Source organism: Pungitius pungitius, chromosome 17, assembly GCF_949316345.1.
Source record: "Pungitius pungitius chromosome 17, fPunPun2.1, whole genome shotgun sequence".
NCBI classification, from domain to species: Eukaryota; Metazoa; Chordata; class Actinopteri; order Perciformes; family Gasterosteidae; genus Pungitius; species Pungitius pungitius.
The window spans coordinates 1,754,374-1,771,899 of record NC_084916.1 but is presented as its reverse complement, the minus strand read 5'-3'; the positions used below and the strand labels follow the sequence as shown (position 1 = coordinate 1,771,899).

Genomic DNA, 17,526 nt, shown 5'->3' with positions numbered 1-17,526 from the left:
AAACTTTGGGGAGCATAACAGGTCATTGAAAGGAAAATCTTTGTGACATCACATGGTCTCTTGAAAGAAGGGAGAAATAAAAAAAAACAGGAATAAATCTTTTGTTCGGTTGAAAAATTCTGGAGCAAACTGATTTTATTTTAATTTACAGGTCATCCAGTTGCATCAGGTCTGTTCACAGAGAAGGAAACAAGGGGGAAATCCTTCACAAGCTTATAAAAACACCTCTAGTTAAAATACCTTCCCGTAACAGCTGCTCCCTGCTTTCTCTGCCTGCCTTCACAGTGGACTCTGTCAGAGTCAAGGTCAATTCACTTCTATTAATCCCCAAGAGGGCTAGCTTTAACAGAAGAAATACTGAATTTTAAAAACTTGGCAGTTACTCAGAAATCCATTAGCTATGATGTGCAAAAACATGAAGGAATATGACGGATGGAATTGAGTTTGTTTCACAAAAATCGTCAAAAAGGCAGCCAGATAAATTGAGCAAATCTGAACGAGATGTTCTCTTACATATCTGCGCCCTGCCCGACGTGCACCAAACTAGTGCAGAAGTGACATCAGCGCGAGATCATGTAATATTAAGATGAAGCGATTGCTATTCCAAGCAGAGTACAAAATAAAGGGAATAAACCGTGTACCCTTTTGAACATTCAACAGAAGAAAAACAAACGTAAAAGTGACCCATCGTGTTGACCTGCTTGCATGCATTTCACACACAATAAAAGTGTCATTTGGTTCAAGTTTTCACTCAGTGCTGAGACACACGTCACCGCCACTGACAAATAGAACAAATGAATGAATGGTTTTACGCCTCGACAGGATTCTCCCTCAGATGGACCTTCTGGTTTGTCCTATTTGTGGGAATTAACACAGTTTAACACAGTTCTGGGTCATTGTGGACACACGACTTCCAAATTGAAGTCGTGTTATCCATGTTTTAATGTCAGATTGTTCATGCATAGTTCCAGAGCTGTGTAATCCCCAGATTGACAAGGACAAATGGGTTGATCTCATTTTAGTGACAAATGGATCATAACTGTTTGCTAAAATTGCAGAGTAACTGCTAAATTAACTCACGGGATTAAAAATAAATAAAATTGTCACTTTGTGACACATTGGCTAACTCCCCCCCCATTTAATTTCAAGCCAACAAGATTGTTTCAATTACAGAGGAGCCTGTAGACTTGAACTGCATTCCTGTTAGCTCAAGTATATCCTGTCTTTTAATTTTTAAAGCTATGGAAATTAAATATTTCACATCGTTTGAAGGCAGTTCAATTATTTTCTTTTTCATGGCTGAAACTTTCAAACTTTAACCATCACAGATGTCCCTTTTCAACCAACAAGAGCAGATGTGTCACTCACGCTGTCAGACATAAAATCAAAGTGCATCAACATCTAAATTACATCTGTAAGGTGGTTTAAAAAGAAAAGATAAAATAAGAAAAAAACAGTGGTTTTCATGTTTCAAGCAGTCGTTGCATTAATGGAGATTAAGGTGAGCGAGGAGGCAGTCCCATTTGTGGTGTCGTCAACATCTCGTTATCTTCTCCGTCTCTTGAGACCAAAGTCATTAACGTTGTGTATTCCAGTGTTTGTCCCAGCGACTTCATCCGCAGCTAAACCTTCAGAATAAAAGCGTGTTGTTTTTTTTTTTTAAAGGCTCTCTTGCCCTCACTGACTCGTACATGTGTTAACAATCAAAATAAAAGCGTACAAACTGCTCCAAGAAAATATTTTTTTCATTGCAGCCCTAATAAATCAACACACAAACATGCCGAAGATTGTTCCAGTATCAAACTGTACCAGAACTGCAATCGGTCACTCTTCATGCACACAGCTTTTTGTTTCTTTATATTTATGGTTTCATTGCTGTCATCGGCTCTTGTTTTGGTTGCGATTTTGCTTTCTCACGAGTCAATATGTTGGCCACTTATCAGGCCAGAGTGAACCATTGGCTTGAACGTGGCAGTTTGGTAGCATCACGTTGACGTGGAACAGTGTGAATAGGAAATCTTTGCGTGCATGCGTGCATGCCTACAAATGAACGGTGTGAGCGTATGAAGGGGCTGGTTTCCGTGTCATGAAAAGCAGTTTGGGGGTTTTCTTCAATCCAGAAATTCATGGATCACTCAAGTTTCTTTGTGAGCCATTTGTTAGAGGTGTGACAATACATTCTCTATGTCTCTGTGTTAAAAGATAGGGCTGTATGTTAAATCAATACGCCATTTAAAAAGACAGTGCTCATCACTATTTCCCAGTAAATTGGTACTTGTTTTCCTTCCGTAGTGGCTCAGTGTGGGAGCAGGTAAAGGTCGGTCCAGAGGTGTTCCAGCTGCAGCAGGACAACTTGTTGCTCCTCTACTTCCCTTAGTTAGTCTCTGTATCTATCACAGTCTGTCTTCATGGATGAGAGGTGTGAGGTTTCTGTGTTGAGCAACAACAAAAGGGACACAGGAAGAGTAAAGAACGGCTGGCCGAGGGATGCAGAGAGCTGCCCCCCCCTCCTTTCTTGCTATAGCCGCTCTTCTCGTTGCTTCTTGCCCCTGACGGGCCCCATGCCGTTCCTCAGGGAGCCGTTCTGCGGCCGCAGAAGATGCCCGCGCTCCTGCTCCGTCCACGGGACCCCACCCTGCCCATCCTCGCTCTCCAGATCAGAGTCTGAGTGCATGAGGGCAGATGAGGTGGGAGCGGGCACCGGCTTGATGCGGACTGGCAGGGAAAATGAAAGAGGAAAGAGACAAATTGTGTCCAAGCCGAATATCAGAATAGAAATGCATCACTCACTGCCGTTTATTGACGTGCTGAAAAATATACATGATTTTCAGTTCACATCTTTAAAATGATTCTCAGCAGTGTCTAGTACCCAGCAAAAATGTTGACGTAAAGTGGTAGTTTGTGTGTGAGTATTACCAGTTCTGGGTGGTTGAAGCTCCAAACTGTCTTGTTCATCAGCTTCTAACATTTTATACCTGCTCTTGCTTCTGCGCACTTTGCTCTTACGCCTTTCAGGGTATTAAAAACAGAAATAATTAGATAAGACATTTACTATAATGTAACATATAAGAAAACAAATCAGGGATCATTGATGAAAACAGTCAACGTATGCAGAAAACTCTTAACGAAAAGTAAAAAGAAACAACCTCAAATCAATTTTTGATTAAACTTTCGTTGTGTTAACCCCCTTTCTATCAGAAAACATTTTCTGTATGTCAACATGAAGTAACTAATTTCTTGTACAAAATGTACATTTAGCTCACCTTTTGCAGCAGCACACCATCCCCCAGACCACAGTTGCTGTAGCAACCACAATCATGAAGGATGCTATAGTCACATAGAGGACGCTCCACTCTGAAAACCAAATTTTAAATCAAAGTTTGTTATAACTAAGTTTCAGAATACATGACGAGATTAATTCCTTATGAAATCAATTGCTGTTGTTCTGATGAATTAAGAAAATTAAGATTCATATCCTCTCACCGCAATTGCTCTCTCCATCTCCAAACAGAACTCTGATGAAGTTCTCCATCCAGAAAGGGTGGCAGACACAGCGGCGCGTGAACGAGTCGCAGTCCCCGTGCGTGGAGCAGTTCAGCTGACAGACTGAGGAAAGAGAGCGGCATGGCAGAGAGTACGGTGAAACTAAGGCCTCCATGTTGCGTTACGCAACCAAATAGCACCCAACATGCTAATCATAGAATGGACACAGCTACATTCAATAATAGTGAAGAAGTTTCATGACAGATGCAACACAAAAAAACGGAGCACAGGATAAGGTGCAATTTTCACCTTTGAACCCATTCAATCCTGGTCATTATGTTCCCATTATCTTTGGCAACAAAGATCAAGAAGTCAAAGCAGCTCACAGTGATTATTGAGCAAACATCTATGTGTAAAAATACCATCTGAAAGGACAAATATATGATCCGACCGGCAGTATATTACAATGTGCTTCAATAATAGAACTCTGCTAAAAAAAATACATTTTATTTCGCGATACTGTTTCTCTGAAAAAATGTTTTTGCCATGTACTCACTGACTGTATCCACTCGTCGGGCCTTGTAGATCAGAAAGTCGTTCTTCTGTTTGCGCAGTTTGTTGCGAAGGCTAAGTGCCACGCTGTGGCCTGACAGAGGAGGGCGCCCGAGGCCGCCTGACACCAGGAAGACCAGGCGAGTACTGGGGAGGGACGGAAATAGGGTAAAAAGGATTCCTTACTAATCCACTAAAATCGAGCCAAATGAGTAAATTCTTATTCCAATATTTGTTAGGTATACAATTTTTTCTTAAACATGTTAAGCCAGATAATCAAGGATCCACAAAAGGACCGGTAGGCCTCACCTGTGCTCGTTGAACGCACTGATCTCTCGCACGATGATGTCGCTGTCGAGCAGGCCCAGTAAAACCCCCACCTGGCGCAGGAGCATGTCCCGCTGCCGGTGGGACACCTGGGACACAGAGACCTCCAGCACCAACTCCACCAGTTCACGCTCCCATACGTCTGACAAACAGAGAGAGGAAAAAGGTGAGATTAAAGCACAGAAGAAAGAAAGCTATTGCGGCGAGGGGGGAAACCCAACGGGTTCTGATTGATCGCGGAACTCGTCTGACATTCTGCAATCAGCGAAAGAGGCCAGAGTGCCAAGCTGCCTGTGCACCGTATGCTGCACAACCTTCTGATGCCGTTTGATGAGGGTCTAGTGGGAGGAAAACATTTGCATCCACAGACTTGGTCAGAATCATCCTAAGACGGCTGTGATAAAGCTTTACCTTGCCCCTCTCTCGGTGTTCAGTGTGTGGCAGTGGACAGTGCAAACACTATTATACCAAGAGTCATGCAACAACACTGTTCTCAGCTTCCTTCTATTCACCTGGTTTCACCTCCAATGTGCCGCTGTCAGTGCTGGTCTGTCCCTTACTGTCAGTTACAGTCAGGGTGAAGCTGTACTTCCCTTCCACCAGGTTTCCCAGAAACAGCACTGCCTGGTGGTCAGAGTTGTTTAGCACTTCCTGTTGGAACAAATGGACAAAGAGTTTAAATGTGTGTACGGTCTTCTGGCGGGATTCTCTCTAGGATCAGATTTTTCAATTCTCACCCCCGCAGCGGGGCTGCTATCGTCTCTGGTCCAGAGGAAGCTGACTCCACCGTTGTCGTCAGTGGAGTGAGATCCATCTAAGCTGCCGGTCCTGACAGGCAGAGCAATGGGTGGACTCGACACAACATGAGCCAGTGGTGGCTGGTCCAGTTCTGCCAGAAAATGTATGCAAGAATTCAGACACAACAATAATCTTACGACAATAGATACTATAAAAGATGGATTCAACTTCTTGTTCTTGTTGTGGCTGTTTACAAGTTTTATACTACTAGCAAGGATTTTGGATTAGAATAGATATAGAGCGATGTGTGTTTGTGCGTGTGAGAGTGAATGAGTTTATAATCATGTGTAGATCAGTATGCATGCTTTTAGGTGTATTGTACGCTATTTAAAAAGACCTTTTTCCGTCACAAATGTATTATTGACTCCGATAGACTAGTGTTGAGCTAAAACCAAAAAGATAATATTAACTTTGAAGATAGAGCAATGACTTCTACCTAATGCAAAAACAGAAATCTACTTGTAATGCTTAATCATGAACAACGACATGTACGATAATCATCACTCGGTCTGGTACCCCACCTAACTATGTATTTATTTATTTAAATCTCCTTACCTTCTCTGACAATGACCGTCACGACGTCGCTGCTCTCCAGCTTCCTCTCATCCGTTACGGTCAAGGTGAACTCATACGTGCCAACCTCAAGACCTGTCACCGTGGCAACGGCGCCGTCTGCATTCTCAATCTTCACATCAGCAGGACCCCTGATGGAGGGACAGAACAAAAACAGAAACAGAATAAGAAAGAGAAGTTAATGCAGAAGGACGGACTAACCTTGATAACACTGCAGCAGAGAGTGTAATTTTAAATGAGTATATTATTAACTGCGGCTAATGCAAACTACCTGCAAAATATTGCGCATAACTGAGTTTCTGACTGACTTGGTTTGTTTCCAGTGGAACGTGGCGATCTTCTGGTCATCGCTGCTCTTACTGCCATCCAGCGTGGTTCGATCAACAGGCAGCGTCAGCTCCTTCTCCGGTCCAGCATCTGCTACTGGGGGCTTATTGTTTTCTGGATGATGGAGCGCGAGACAAAACTAAATATACATCCTTGTTGTACAACCCACTGATACACTAGTGAGGGGGCAAGCTAACAAAGCCCCTCTTCCTTAATCAGTGATGCATTAGTGCTGATGTGGGTAAAACGAAAAACAATTATTTTAAAGCCAAAAGGAGGTTAATATTCCAAACAAAGCCTTAGATTTACAGATATTACCAAGATTAAAGTTGCAGAATTAAGAGAATAAAAAGGATAAATTACTTAAATATTCTCTGATATTAGTTTAGAGTCATAAATTAAAGTCATAAATTAAATCAAAGTGTTTTTAGGATAACATTGTAGTGCAGTTCCAGAAAGATACATACAGTGCTGTGAACAAGTATTTCTACCCCCCCCCCTTCAGGGCTTTTTTTTTGCATATTTGTCACACTCAAATGCTTCAGATCATCAGACGAGATTTTCACAAACGCTTGATTGCAATTGTTAACACCGTGGAGCAAACCAGTTATAAGGAGGCAATTTCTATTTCCCTTAATAAATATTAAAAACTGTAATATTTCACTGTATTTTATTTACTAGGGGGTATTCTTTGTTTGATAATGTGAAAAGGATGGAAAAAAATTAAATGAATAATATAAAAAGAACAACCTGATACAAAGTATAAAGCACAAAGTGTTTCTTTCACAGATCATTCCTGAAATGGTTGACATAGTAGGTAGATGTTCACAATACAGTTCCTGCTCAACCACTTGTAGAGCGCTACGCCCCAGTGTGTTTGCAGTCTACAGTTTCCACGAGGAGCACATAATGTTGACTGTAAACGTGCACCCACGTGCACTTCCCACTCACCGGTGTGAAATGCTGTTGACCAAAGCTTAAGCAAAGAGACTTTCCTCACAGCAGCTTAATTAATGACTTCACACATTGAATAGGCCACGTATAAAGCTACATTATGTGCCCTTGCTTAGTATGCTCTTCACACCTGATGTGCACATGTGTATATAACCTTACTTAAGGGGCCTTACTGAACAAATATGCTTGAAAATAAAACAAGTTAATGAATATCAAATCATGTAGGAAAATACTGACAAACAGGGGCTCTTTTTATTGCTCACAGGCGGTTTACCTGGCTGCACAATGACGGTGACCTGCGCGGTTTCCTGCTGTCCAGCGGAGTCCGTCACAGTCAGCTGGAAGGTGTAGTCTCCCTCTTGCATCGCCGACAGCTGCAAGATGGGCGTGCGTACACCCTGAAGGAGCACAGAAAGACACCATCGTTAGCCACGATTCTTTTATTCAGGGAAAGAAAACTTAAGTAAGAATATGCATACTCCTCAAGTATCTCACCTGCATCTCCACCACCTTGTCTTTGCTCTCGGTGCTGAGGGACCACTCGTAGGAGAGGGAGTCATGGTCGTCTGTGCTTTGGTTGCCGTACAGAGTGATGGAGTTGCGGGGCAACTGGATGACCTGGAGAAAGTAAGAGGAAAGCCCAGCTCTTGGTTAAGAGAAGAGTACTGGTTTAGTTTGAAGGAAAAGGCATTTTTACATTAGTTACGTTTAAGTAAACTAAATTGTATTTATACAAAGACAAAAGGTGGCTTGGTGCATTTAAGGACAGAGACATGATAATGATGAAACCTTCTGACCTTGTTCGGGCCGGCATTGGCCACAGGTCGGTAGTCCTTGGCTTTGTTGACCAGGAGCGAGGCCTGTGTCGAGTTTGTGGCTCCATCAGAGTCCGTCACTGTCAAACTGAGAAAGAACAATCATCGGGTTAAACAGTAGTAACCGTATTGCAATCAGGAATCTAAAAATCACACACATGACAAAAACACACGTCTATGAAAGAATACCTCCGATTTACATTATTGACTACTTTAAGCTGGCTGTTTTAAAAAATATACACTTATACAGAGAGAAAAGAGGTCCAGTGCAAAAGATCCTGACAGCAAGGTCTCATTTTTATCATGGTAAATTCTTGAATGAGAGGTTTAACATTTTTTTTTTTTTTTAAACACTCAAAAAACATTTGAAACTTGTCAAGTTCAAAGAAATTCAAGGCCGTGTGTACTTGAATGTGTAGTTCCCATGAACCAGGTTGGTGAGGGTGAGGACAGGGGTGTCAGTAGAGACTTTCTCCTCCCTCAGGGGGCCTTTGACCTCTTCCCAGTGCCACGCCACCACCTTGTCATCGTCTGTGCTCTCTGCAAGGAACAGAAAAGTTACAGGGACACAGGATGAGGCGGCGTATCCATTAAATGTTGCAACAGCTAACAATGCGTTTGTGTATTTGCGAGTGCCTCGTGGAAGACTCACGGCTGCCGTCGATGACCGTGGAGCTGGTTGGCAAGGAGATCTCCTGGAACTTTGGGGAAACTACAGCAACGGGAGGCTTGTTTACCCGGGGCTCTGTCAGGCGGAAAAGAGAGAAATGAGCCGTAAGCAATAAAAACAAAGTCTCCTGAGAATGCCACAATAGGAAGGAGGTCTCACGGGTTTCAGCTCACCTGGCTTGACTGTGACATTGACGTAACCTTCTCCTTGAGCGCCCTGCCCGGTCACCATCACCTCAAACTCATACAGGCCCACAGTCAGCTGGGCGGGAGAGAGGAAGAGAGAAGCCAGAAGGAAGAAGAAGTGATAGGTTTGAGACAATGTCTTTCACTCAATACGGAAACATTCCATTGATACATTCATAGAGCTCAAGCCCGTTTTAGCAGGACATGAAAATGAAAGTGGTGATCAGTACCTGGCTGAGTTTTAGTGTCTTGCTGTGCCGCCCTTCCATCTCCCCACTGTAATCTTTGGGATGAGTTATCAGACGCCAGTCAAATACATAGTTTGTCCCTGTAAAAAAAAAACGCTTGTGCTTTTAATCACAATCAGATAAGGATGACAGCTTTTGGGATTGTGTCGAGGAGAGATCAAGAGATTAACAGAACGATGACGTGCGTCCTCTTGGTACTGGGTAATTCCTTTTTCCAGTCTGGATTGGATGTGACTCAGTAATACACCCGTCAAGCAAGTGGGACAACAAAGATATTGCAATATGCTAAACAACACCGCAATAGGAATGCCTCAAAGTACAACTTAGTTTTACAGGTATTTTCAAGCTTGAAAGAATTTCATTAATCATTATGGAACCATCCATATTAACATAAGAAAAACACGTACAACATTTCTGGAGGAAAATGCAGAAACAATGAAATTTCCACACTTTTACCTTGTGGGGGTGCTGAGACCACAAAGGCGTTGAGCTCAACCGCGTTGCGGGGCAACGTGACCTCCACACTGTCTCCGGCTGACACCACCAGCTCCCTCACTGTTGCGGAAACAAACCAGATGGATGACAAAACTACACGTGACAGAGAGAAATTGCTAAGAGAGCAGAGTGAGTGTATAGAGACGGATTAAAAAGGTAACCTCATCATTATTGATTGGTTGATTGATTATCAGGTCTGATTCATGTACTTGGGGCTGAGGCGATGTTTTGGGGATGCACAAAGGTATCCTGTAGTACAGTTTTTCAGCACATCCGTATGTGATCAATTTACTTTTACAGCTTGGACCTAGAAAACTAAAAAAACAAGCTAATTGAGAAGGGATGTAGCAAAGGCCAACATATCCTGACTCGCAGACCCCAGCATGGATCAGTGCGATATGATGGAACTCCACCCATCCATCTTCAAAGCCGCTTTTCCTACATTTAAACAGGATGTCATTCATTCCACCGTCAGGGTTATTTTCTCAGACCTGACAAAACTCCTTTCACAGCCATTTGATCTGTAATGATAACTGTTTGGAGTATTCCTCCATATGATAATGGAGAACAATCATTCCCTTTCAATGAGACTTTGGAATAGCAGACTCTGACTCTGTTTAAACAAGTCTAAGCTTCTCCTAAGATGCAGTTGCGCTTTGTTCAGTATTCCATTCAAAGTACCTCATCTTGTTTTGTTAGCCCTTGTAATCACACTGCTAACACCCATTTATCTTCACTGACATGCAATGTTTTGTCTGTTGTCTGTTTTTCAATGTCAAAGCTTAATGGCCGTTTCTTGTTCAGAATGGATAACCGAATCATTCCAGTTGTACCTGTTAGAGAAGCCTGGTCTCATCACATTCCTATTGCTTATGGCGACATGGCCTCTCACCCACAGTGCATGTCGCTTTCATCTATGAATAACATTAGCAGTCTGTCATAAGATTTAAAGGCAAACGACGTAGTCATTCTTTCTCAAAAATAAGCTGAAGTCAAAACAAAGCAGTAAAAGACCTTTTGCCGACTGTGAGACAGCAGCAAAAGCGGCAGAATCAACAGTGCCGCTACATTATTTAGCAGTTTGTTATTAACAAATGAAGACAAGCCATATTACTTAACAAGCTGAAAATAGGGGACAGCGACGTCCTTACCAGACTGAGTGGGGGTCGCCATTATTGCAGTTGTTGTGGTTGTGCCGACATCGCTGCTATTGGAAGACGCAGCTGTGTCGGCGGTTTCCGTGGAGTTCTGCTGAGATGGAGCTGGAGAGACGTCTGCACTCCCCACAGCTAACGGGCTCGGGTTTTTTTGGGCAGTTTGAAGCAGCGCGATGGTGCTGGGTGCCACCTGGGTTGTGTGAGCCATTTCCACTTTGGGGGTTTCCTGTGGAAACATTTAAACATCATTAGATACGAATGATTCAAGAAAGCAAAGAGCAGATTTGAGGCAGTGACTGTCCCAGAGAGACGCATTTGTCATACTTCCAAGTTTATTTATTTACACAGACACACTACCTAAATACTGGTCCCTTATCTGGCTAATGTGGTTCCAAGAATGAGACTCGGCAGTATTGAAGAGGAAGAACAAAGAAAGGAGAATACTGTGGAATGATTCAACAAAACAAGATCAACATAAGAGTCTGAAGTTACCGTGTTGGCGTGTAGTTCCTTCTGCGGCGTGTGACTCCCCACATGTTTGGCGGGACTAGCTCTTCTACGCCTTGCAGGGACGACGGGAGTCTTGAAGTAAAATTACAGTAAAGTTATAATAATAATAATAATAATATACACACACAACTCTGCCAATACCCTCCAGTGTGGGGTCTCTATACCTTTGAAAGCAGCTGGAGGAGGCCGAGGGACTCCTTGTGGGGCTGAGGCAGGAAGGCGATGGAGCAGCCCGTACCGCGGGTGCAGCGGAGGAGCACACAGTGCCCACCGAGGCTCCACACGGCGTTGCAGCTGGGATTCAGGCAGCACGACTCCCAACATGTCGCCCCGCCTCTTCCTTTGGCCAGAGAGTCCCAACCCAGGCCGATGACGCTGCTCCAGTGGATGCCCAGCACCCCCCCGGTCACCTGGCAGAGGTTTGCAGACACATCTGGACGGAGACAAAGAGAAAACAGTCATGTACGCTGCTGATGTAAGAAACGTAAAAGGCGCTATGAGAAACCTTTGGCAACACGTTAAACAAAAAGGGTGCAAGTTAATCACAATGAACCGTTTTCCCGTAATGGGGCGTTGTAGAAAGACTTTGTTTTATGGTGTAGTTTGATCAAAAGGATCGGCCAAAGGCGGACATCCCTTCCCAGGCTTTTCCTAGACCTTACTTGTTGATATCAATCAGGTCATTGTTGGGCGCTCTTGGCATCGTTACAGGCAGAGTGACACCCACAGTGAGACTTTTCTGGGATCAGGCTTAGAGACATTTTCACAGAAAAGGAGACAGACAGGCGCAAATTGAGCAGTTAACCAAGTCAGCGGCAGAGAAAGGAAGTGAGGCTTTTCCCTGACAAAACAAAACACTGATTAAAACCCAAAGCACAGTGTGCAATACGCACGGAATCAGTCACATCAGCAGGGAAGAGAGCTGGTACAGTTCGCTTCAGCTGAGTGCCGATACTCTCCCAGAGCATTGCTCGGGGTGATACAACTACATTCATATTCAAGCCTACGCAGTGTCCAGTAAAAGCTCAATTCAATCCATCCATTGCACAACACAAGTCTGTCACTGTGTAGCCAGCTACAATGAACAGCACACACTGTCAAGTTTACAACGGGGAGAACTGGGAGGCAATATTTCACCACCACTTAAGGTAATGTCAACACAGAAGCCAAACTAGTCTTTCAACAGTCCACGTAGCAGGAAAACTACCGAGTCATTCTGAAATACAAAAACTGCAGACGCAACGAGAAGGAACTAAGCTCAGTTTTGTATTTGTCCGGCGGCTCCTAATGGTGAACACACAGAAGCAGTTAAAATCATTTGTCGTGATTAGAATCACATACTGCAAATACCCGTCACGTGTCAGCAGTCTCAATTAAATAGAATTCATACCTATATTTAGAAATATTCTAGAAATAAATGCAATTATTCCACCTTTTCATTACATTGCATTTAACAAACTTAGGCATTCGGTTAGTGAATATTGTTATCTCCACATTAGGAACCAAGCTTCGCTATCAATGATACTATCCAATGGAATCTCAAAACATTCCTTTCAGTCCTGGTTGTTTTCCTGGTGGTAACAGTCACAGTGGAAACAATAATTGTAAAGTAGCTCTTTGTCAAAACTACAATAGAGGAGAAACTGGTGCCTTCATTCACGGTAAATTGTGTGGCATAATAATCAAAGACGTCAGTAACTAATAGGCCTCTTTCCATCACTCTGCAAGCCACTAGCGTCTGATTTTATGACGCAGATGTTGGAAAAACTTTGTTTCAATAACCAAATTTGGCGGTGAACGGTAAACGGCGAGGCTGGTGTCAGTGAGGTCACAGGCAGTAACACTGGATTACATGAAGGCAGCGCTTCCTGTCAATCACCACGAGCAGCTCAGCAATGGGAAGCCTGCTCAGGAAAGGCAGATGAAAACTACCACGGAGAGGTCCTTCATAATTGAAATGTGTGCGTTTCAACACTGTTGCTAAAACCAAGTAGCAACAATATTCTAGGTGGGGTCAAGTGTGAGAAATACTGTCCCTTCTACAGCGAGGCGGCGAACTGTTCCTGTGGTCTGGGAGGAAAAACTGAAGACAACTGTTGCAACCATGGCAACAAGGTTGGGTTTTATGGGGTGTCAGCAAGAAATGAAACCAAGTACACACAAAGCATTAGAATTTGTTTGAAAAATGACTCTTCAAAAGGACTCTTTGGTCTCCGTTTTGTCGTCCCACCCCTTGTGCAATTTGTCTGTCCCCCACCCCCCAACACACACAGCCCCTATTGTCCTGCTTCACATTGTAACCCACTTAGCAGAGTGGCATCAGAACACACACACACACACACACGCAGACACACACACACACACACACACACACACATCTATCCCTTCGAATCAATAAACACCAACCAAGCACCATAGGAAGAGCAGCCCTGAGTAATCAAAGGTTGTGAAATTGTGGTGTGGAGGAGGCTGTTTTGAGATGTCCTATCAGTTCTGCCTATCGGTTTTGCCAGTCATTTACATGATGCTTTGTTTTACCTGTGGGAGAGGCCAAGAGCAAGAGATAGGACAGCGGTAGGAGGAGCAGGCGAGGTAAGCTCCAGCTGGGCAGCTTGTGGTGTGCATAGGACATTTTACACAAGGACCAAGGACCTAGAAAAATAGAAATAAGTTTGCATGCTTTAATATTCTCCCAATATTCACACAATGGACCACCAGCAAAAGAGGAAATAGTTGTACATTTTTGGAAATACGCTCACTAGCTAGTTTAGCGAGGAGTAGGTCTTCTCATGTCTGTATGGTAAATATGTGGCCGGAACCAGTAGCCAATTAGCTTAGCATAGCATAAGAAGTGAAAACAAAAAGGTAAACAGCCAGCCATTCCTTCATTGTAACAATGACAATGCACAAAAAATAATTGAAAATTTGCAGCTTATTATTCACACAGCTTCTGAACAAAAAGTTTACCTTTCTCCTGGCCAGGCGCTGGAAGAAAGAGATGTGGAAAGAGAGCGGGAGCGAGGAGTTAGGTGGGCAGCCAGGTGGTGCGCGGCGACAGGTGAAGACGGGTCAACGCCAGCACTCTGAGGAAGAGATTGAACATGGCCGCCTCCGGGGCCTTCACAGGCTCAGCTGCTCAACAAACACCTCACTGCTGCGTGCACAGAGAGAGAGAGGAGTTGGGTTAACAAGTGGATCAATGGCGCTCATAGTGTATTACCCTTTTACAACATTAAATGTCATTACTAATTAACTAAAAGGAGTACTTCAATTGTTATTCTACACACACATATAACAGATGTACGGAAAGAGCAGATTCATTCATATATATATATATATATATTTTAAGAAGAGGGATGCCCCCTTTATTTACAGCTTTTCCCTCCGTCGCTACCTTGCTAACAGACAACTGTGACTCCGCTCAGGAAGAAGGGGAAAATGTGGTTTGCTGATTGAACCGAGATGAACAAACGCAACAAGTCGCTTTCCGCAACGATTCTGTCAATTACCAGACTGTAGTAGAGGTAAGAAAGGACTCACAGTGCCGTGACTTCCTCTTTTGGTAAGTTGAAAAAAATTCAAGCGACAGACACGTGTAAGAGGAGGTGTAGGAGAAAATGAATTTGCATACTTCGATGAAAAAGGCATATAAACATTTAACCATATATAAACCATTTTGTCACTTCCTGCAGGAAGTGTGAACAGGATGGAAGAATGTGGAATTTGTCACAATAATGAATTCACGCTAGAGAAAACTATTCTTGCCGAATGAGTTACAAAAAAAAAGAAGTCCTGGGACACTGTATTAAAGACAGGAGCAAGCCTCTATCCACCACCACGTCCCATCAGGAGACTGCTATGGGATCGGGTAGCAATGAATCAAGCAGCTCCCACAGGCATCTGCTGGGCAGACGGTCTGTAGATCTGAGCTGGACACGGAAATAATAATACTCGATCGCTATTGGTCAGTTTTTAAAGACATGCAGATGGAGATACTTTTACTTATTTTAGTAAACGGTTTTAAGAAAACACATGACTGCAGTAAAGGTGGTTATTGTTATTTCATGATAGCAAAACAATATGTTTAATCTGAAAACACATATGTTAGAACTATGTAGTGATCTCCCAGAACAACTCCCAAGCTCTCACGCACTCATGTAACAATGAACGTCTGACACGAACCTGTATTATCTGCCTCCATATGTGAACGTGCAGTCCTCCACATGGACGCCGGAGCCCCAGCAGCCTCCTTCCGTGGCGCAAGGGACAGCTCAGTAAGCCCCAAATTCACAAACAGTCATTAGGCCTCTTGCGCTTGTATTCCTCTTCAAGGTAAGACGCCAAATCCGGAAAGAAAAATCCAGGTAAAAAAATGCGTCACGTTTTTTTCCTCCTTAACTTCGAAGCAAATGCCCGCAAGCTGGTGGTGACCGAGTGACTTCCACACCAGTTATTCTCAGGTGCTTTTGGTCACATGGGCTGATGACAGCTCAGCCATTACCGACATTTCAATGGCTACTTTTCCCTTGAGAAGCTTCTGCAAAACAATGATCTCTGTGACCAAAAACCCTCCTGATATCTAGAGAGGATAAGCTTTCTTTCTCTCCGTCTCTCTCTCCCTCTCCCTCCCTTCCTTCCTTCCTCCGCAGTCAATAGCACGCCTGTTAGCTGTGTTGGTTTCTAGGCAGACAGGTTGGTGGCGATTTCTCTGTAAATGACACCAAGTCCCACGCACAATTTCTTCTGGTTGCTAAAGGGAAGGAAAATTCAGTTGTTAATTCAGTTTATAATACAATAAGTAGAGGAAGCAACCTCCCATTTTTCTGTGACTACTACAGCAACGTCATTATATTCTGATCCCGAACAATATTTAAATAGGTCTATTGCAAGTACCACAGAAAAACCACAACCCCTGTGCATAGGCATATTATATTGTTACTAATGCTTGTTGTTGTACTTTTTTCTAATTGCTGGTTTGGTGAACTGATGAATGAGCCTGTCTTTATTGTGCTGCGAGTCAAATTCCTCATGCAGAAAAATAGAGAGTTTAATAAAACCAACAACAAATTGATTTAAGGGTCGTCATGAAAAGGCAGAAGCAAGTCATTTAATGTTTGTTAAAGCGTCAACAAGACAAACGAGTTCAATGTGATCTCGTCTCAATTTCTCAATGATATACACTAAAGAGTTTCTCTAAAGCATTTACACTAGGGATCCATAACTACACTTAAGTCATCAATTGAATTGATTAATTGATAAAACAATGTAACCCATAGAGCACTGACACATTAGTTTGTGCTATACATTACAATGATTAGTTCTTGCAGAGTAGGGATTGATTGACTGATTTAAATACAAATAAGTGCACGACAGACAGCATGAATGGAGGCAGTCAATCAAATCAAATGCATGAGTAAACCCACTGCTGGGATACAATCTCAGAGAGATCCTCCAAAATGGAAGGCTCGTGCATTATGGATCTATCCTGCGTGAAACAACCGTCATGGTTTTTACTGTCTCCGGCTGTCACATAATTCAGTGAAGGCGCAGGGCGACGTGGGCCACTGCACTATCCGAAACAATTAGGGGCGTTTCGAGTCAAAGGTACTACTTCGTTTTGGTTCCTCAAGCTACGCCAAATTGCCAGTACAAACATTAACTTTGAGGGAGAACCCCAGTTTCACCTGTGCAAACCCAGGATCCCTGCAGTTTGAGGCACCTTGAGGCGAACAGCTGCTGGCACCTCTCTATCGCTACACACCGTGCGAGACCGCAGAGTCCTCGTGAGCGGTCGCAACGGCGATTCGCACGCATGTAAGGCTATGCACAGGTATAGTAAAGTGACATTGGACTTACAGTAAAGTGACAGTCGCTTCGGTCAACACGGTGCGTTGTGTCGTAGTTCTCGTCCCCGGTAGCGTTAATTAGGTCAGCATTCTCTCGCACGTTCAGCTGATGTGCCTGTGGAACTGCTGTCAAGTCAGGAGTAGCGACGAGTGTAATTTCCGATGGCTGGGTTTTCAAAATAAAACACTTTGTGACACAGAAGCTGCAACGTTTTGTGGCCGATAGAAGCCAAGTGGTTCAAATCAGCGACAATTATGGCCAGGAATATGTATTAAAACAAATTAGGCAAGACGGGTTATATTACACCAAGACATACTCCGATATATCCGTTTTTCCCGTGCTGCTGCGTCTTAAACTGAAGACGTTTGTCATTAAGGTAATGACACCGCTTCCGCCGAGCGCTACCTACCGACCATCGGCCAATGGCGAACACCTTCAGCTCTACGTCAACCGTTAACCTGCTGAGAATTATATGTTTTGTGCTGTTTTACTTCTGAAAACGCCAAAAATAAATAAAATTGAAATGTCATCCGTGACCTCAAGAAGGTAATGCCGCGTCGCTCCTCCGACATAACACCGCCCAAA

The 17,526-nt window shown here is 43.4% G+C and overlaps 1 protein-coding gene across 3 annotated transcripts; it reads right to left on the bottom strand.

Moving 5' to 3' along the window:
• Positions 1-117: 117 nt before the first annotated feature.
• Positions 118-17,519, bottom strand: kiaa0319l (KIAA0319-like ortholog). 3 transcript variants are annotated; one of them, XM_037474055.2, is made up of 26 exons: positions 17,351-17,519; positions 16,951-17,055; positions 15,277-15,844; positions 14,062-14,248; positions 13,633-13,746; positions 11,259-11,527; positions 11,077-11,166; positions 10,579-10,810; positions 9,389-9,487; positions 8,915-9,012; positions 8,673-8,760; positions 8,482-8,574; positions 8,237-8,369; positions 7,812-7,917; positions 7,510-7,632; positions 7,289-7,412; positions 6,042-6,174; positions 5,716-5,864; positions 5,100-5,251; positions 4,875-5,013; positions 4,345-4,504; positions 4,040-4,182; positions 3,484-3,606; positions 3,264-3,354; positions 2,917-3,008; positions 118-2,715 (listed from the first exon to the last, which is right to left on the bottom strand). In XM_037474055.2, the coding sequence occupies exons 5-26, from the start codon at positions 13,724-13,726 to the stop codon at positions 2,519-2,521; spliced, it is 2,928 nt and encodes a 975-aa protein (XP_037329952.2). In that variant the 5' UTR covers positions 13,727-13,746; positions 14,062-14,248; positions 15,277-15,844; positions 16,951-17,055; positions 17,351-17,519; the 3' UTR covers positions 118-2,518. The 3 variants fall into 3 exon arrangements, with proteins under 3 accessions (XP_037329952.2, XP_037329951.2, XP_037329953.2); XM_037474054.2 differs by having other exon boundaries at positions 17,258-17,387; XM_037474056.2 differs by lacking the exon at positions 17,351-17,519 and having other exon boundaries at positions 14,062-14,245; positions 16,951-17,239.
• Between the last annotated feature and the right edge of the window lie 7 nt (positions 17,520-17,526).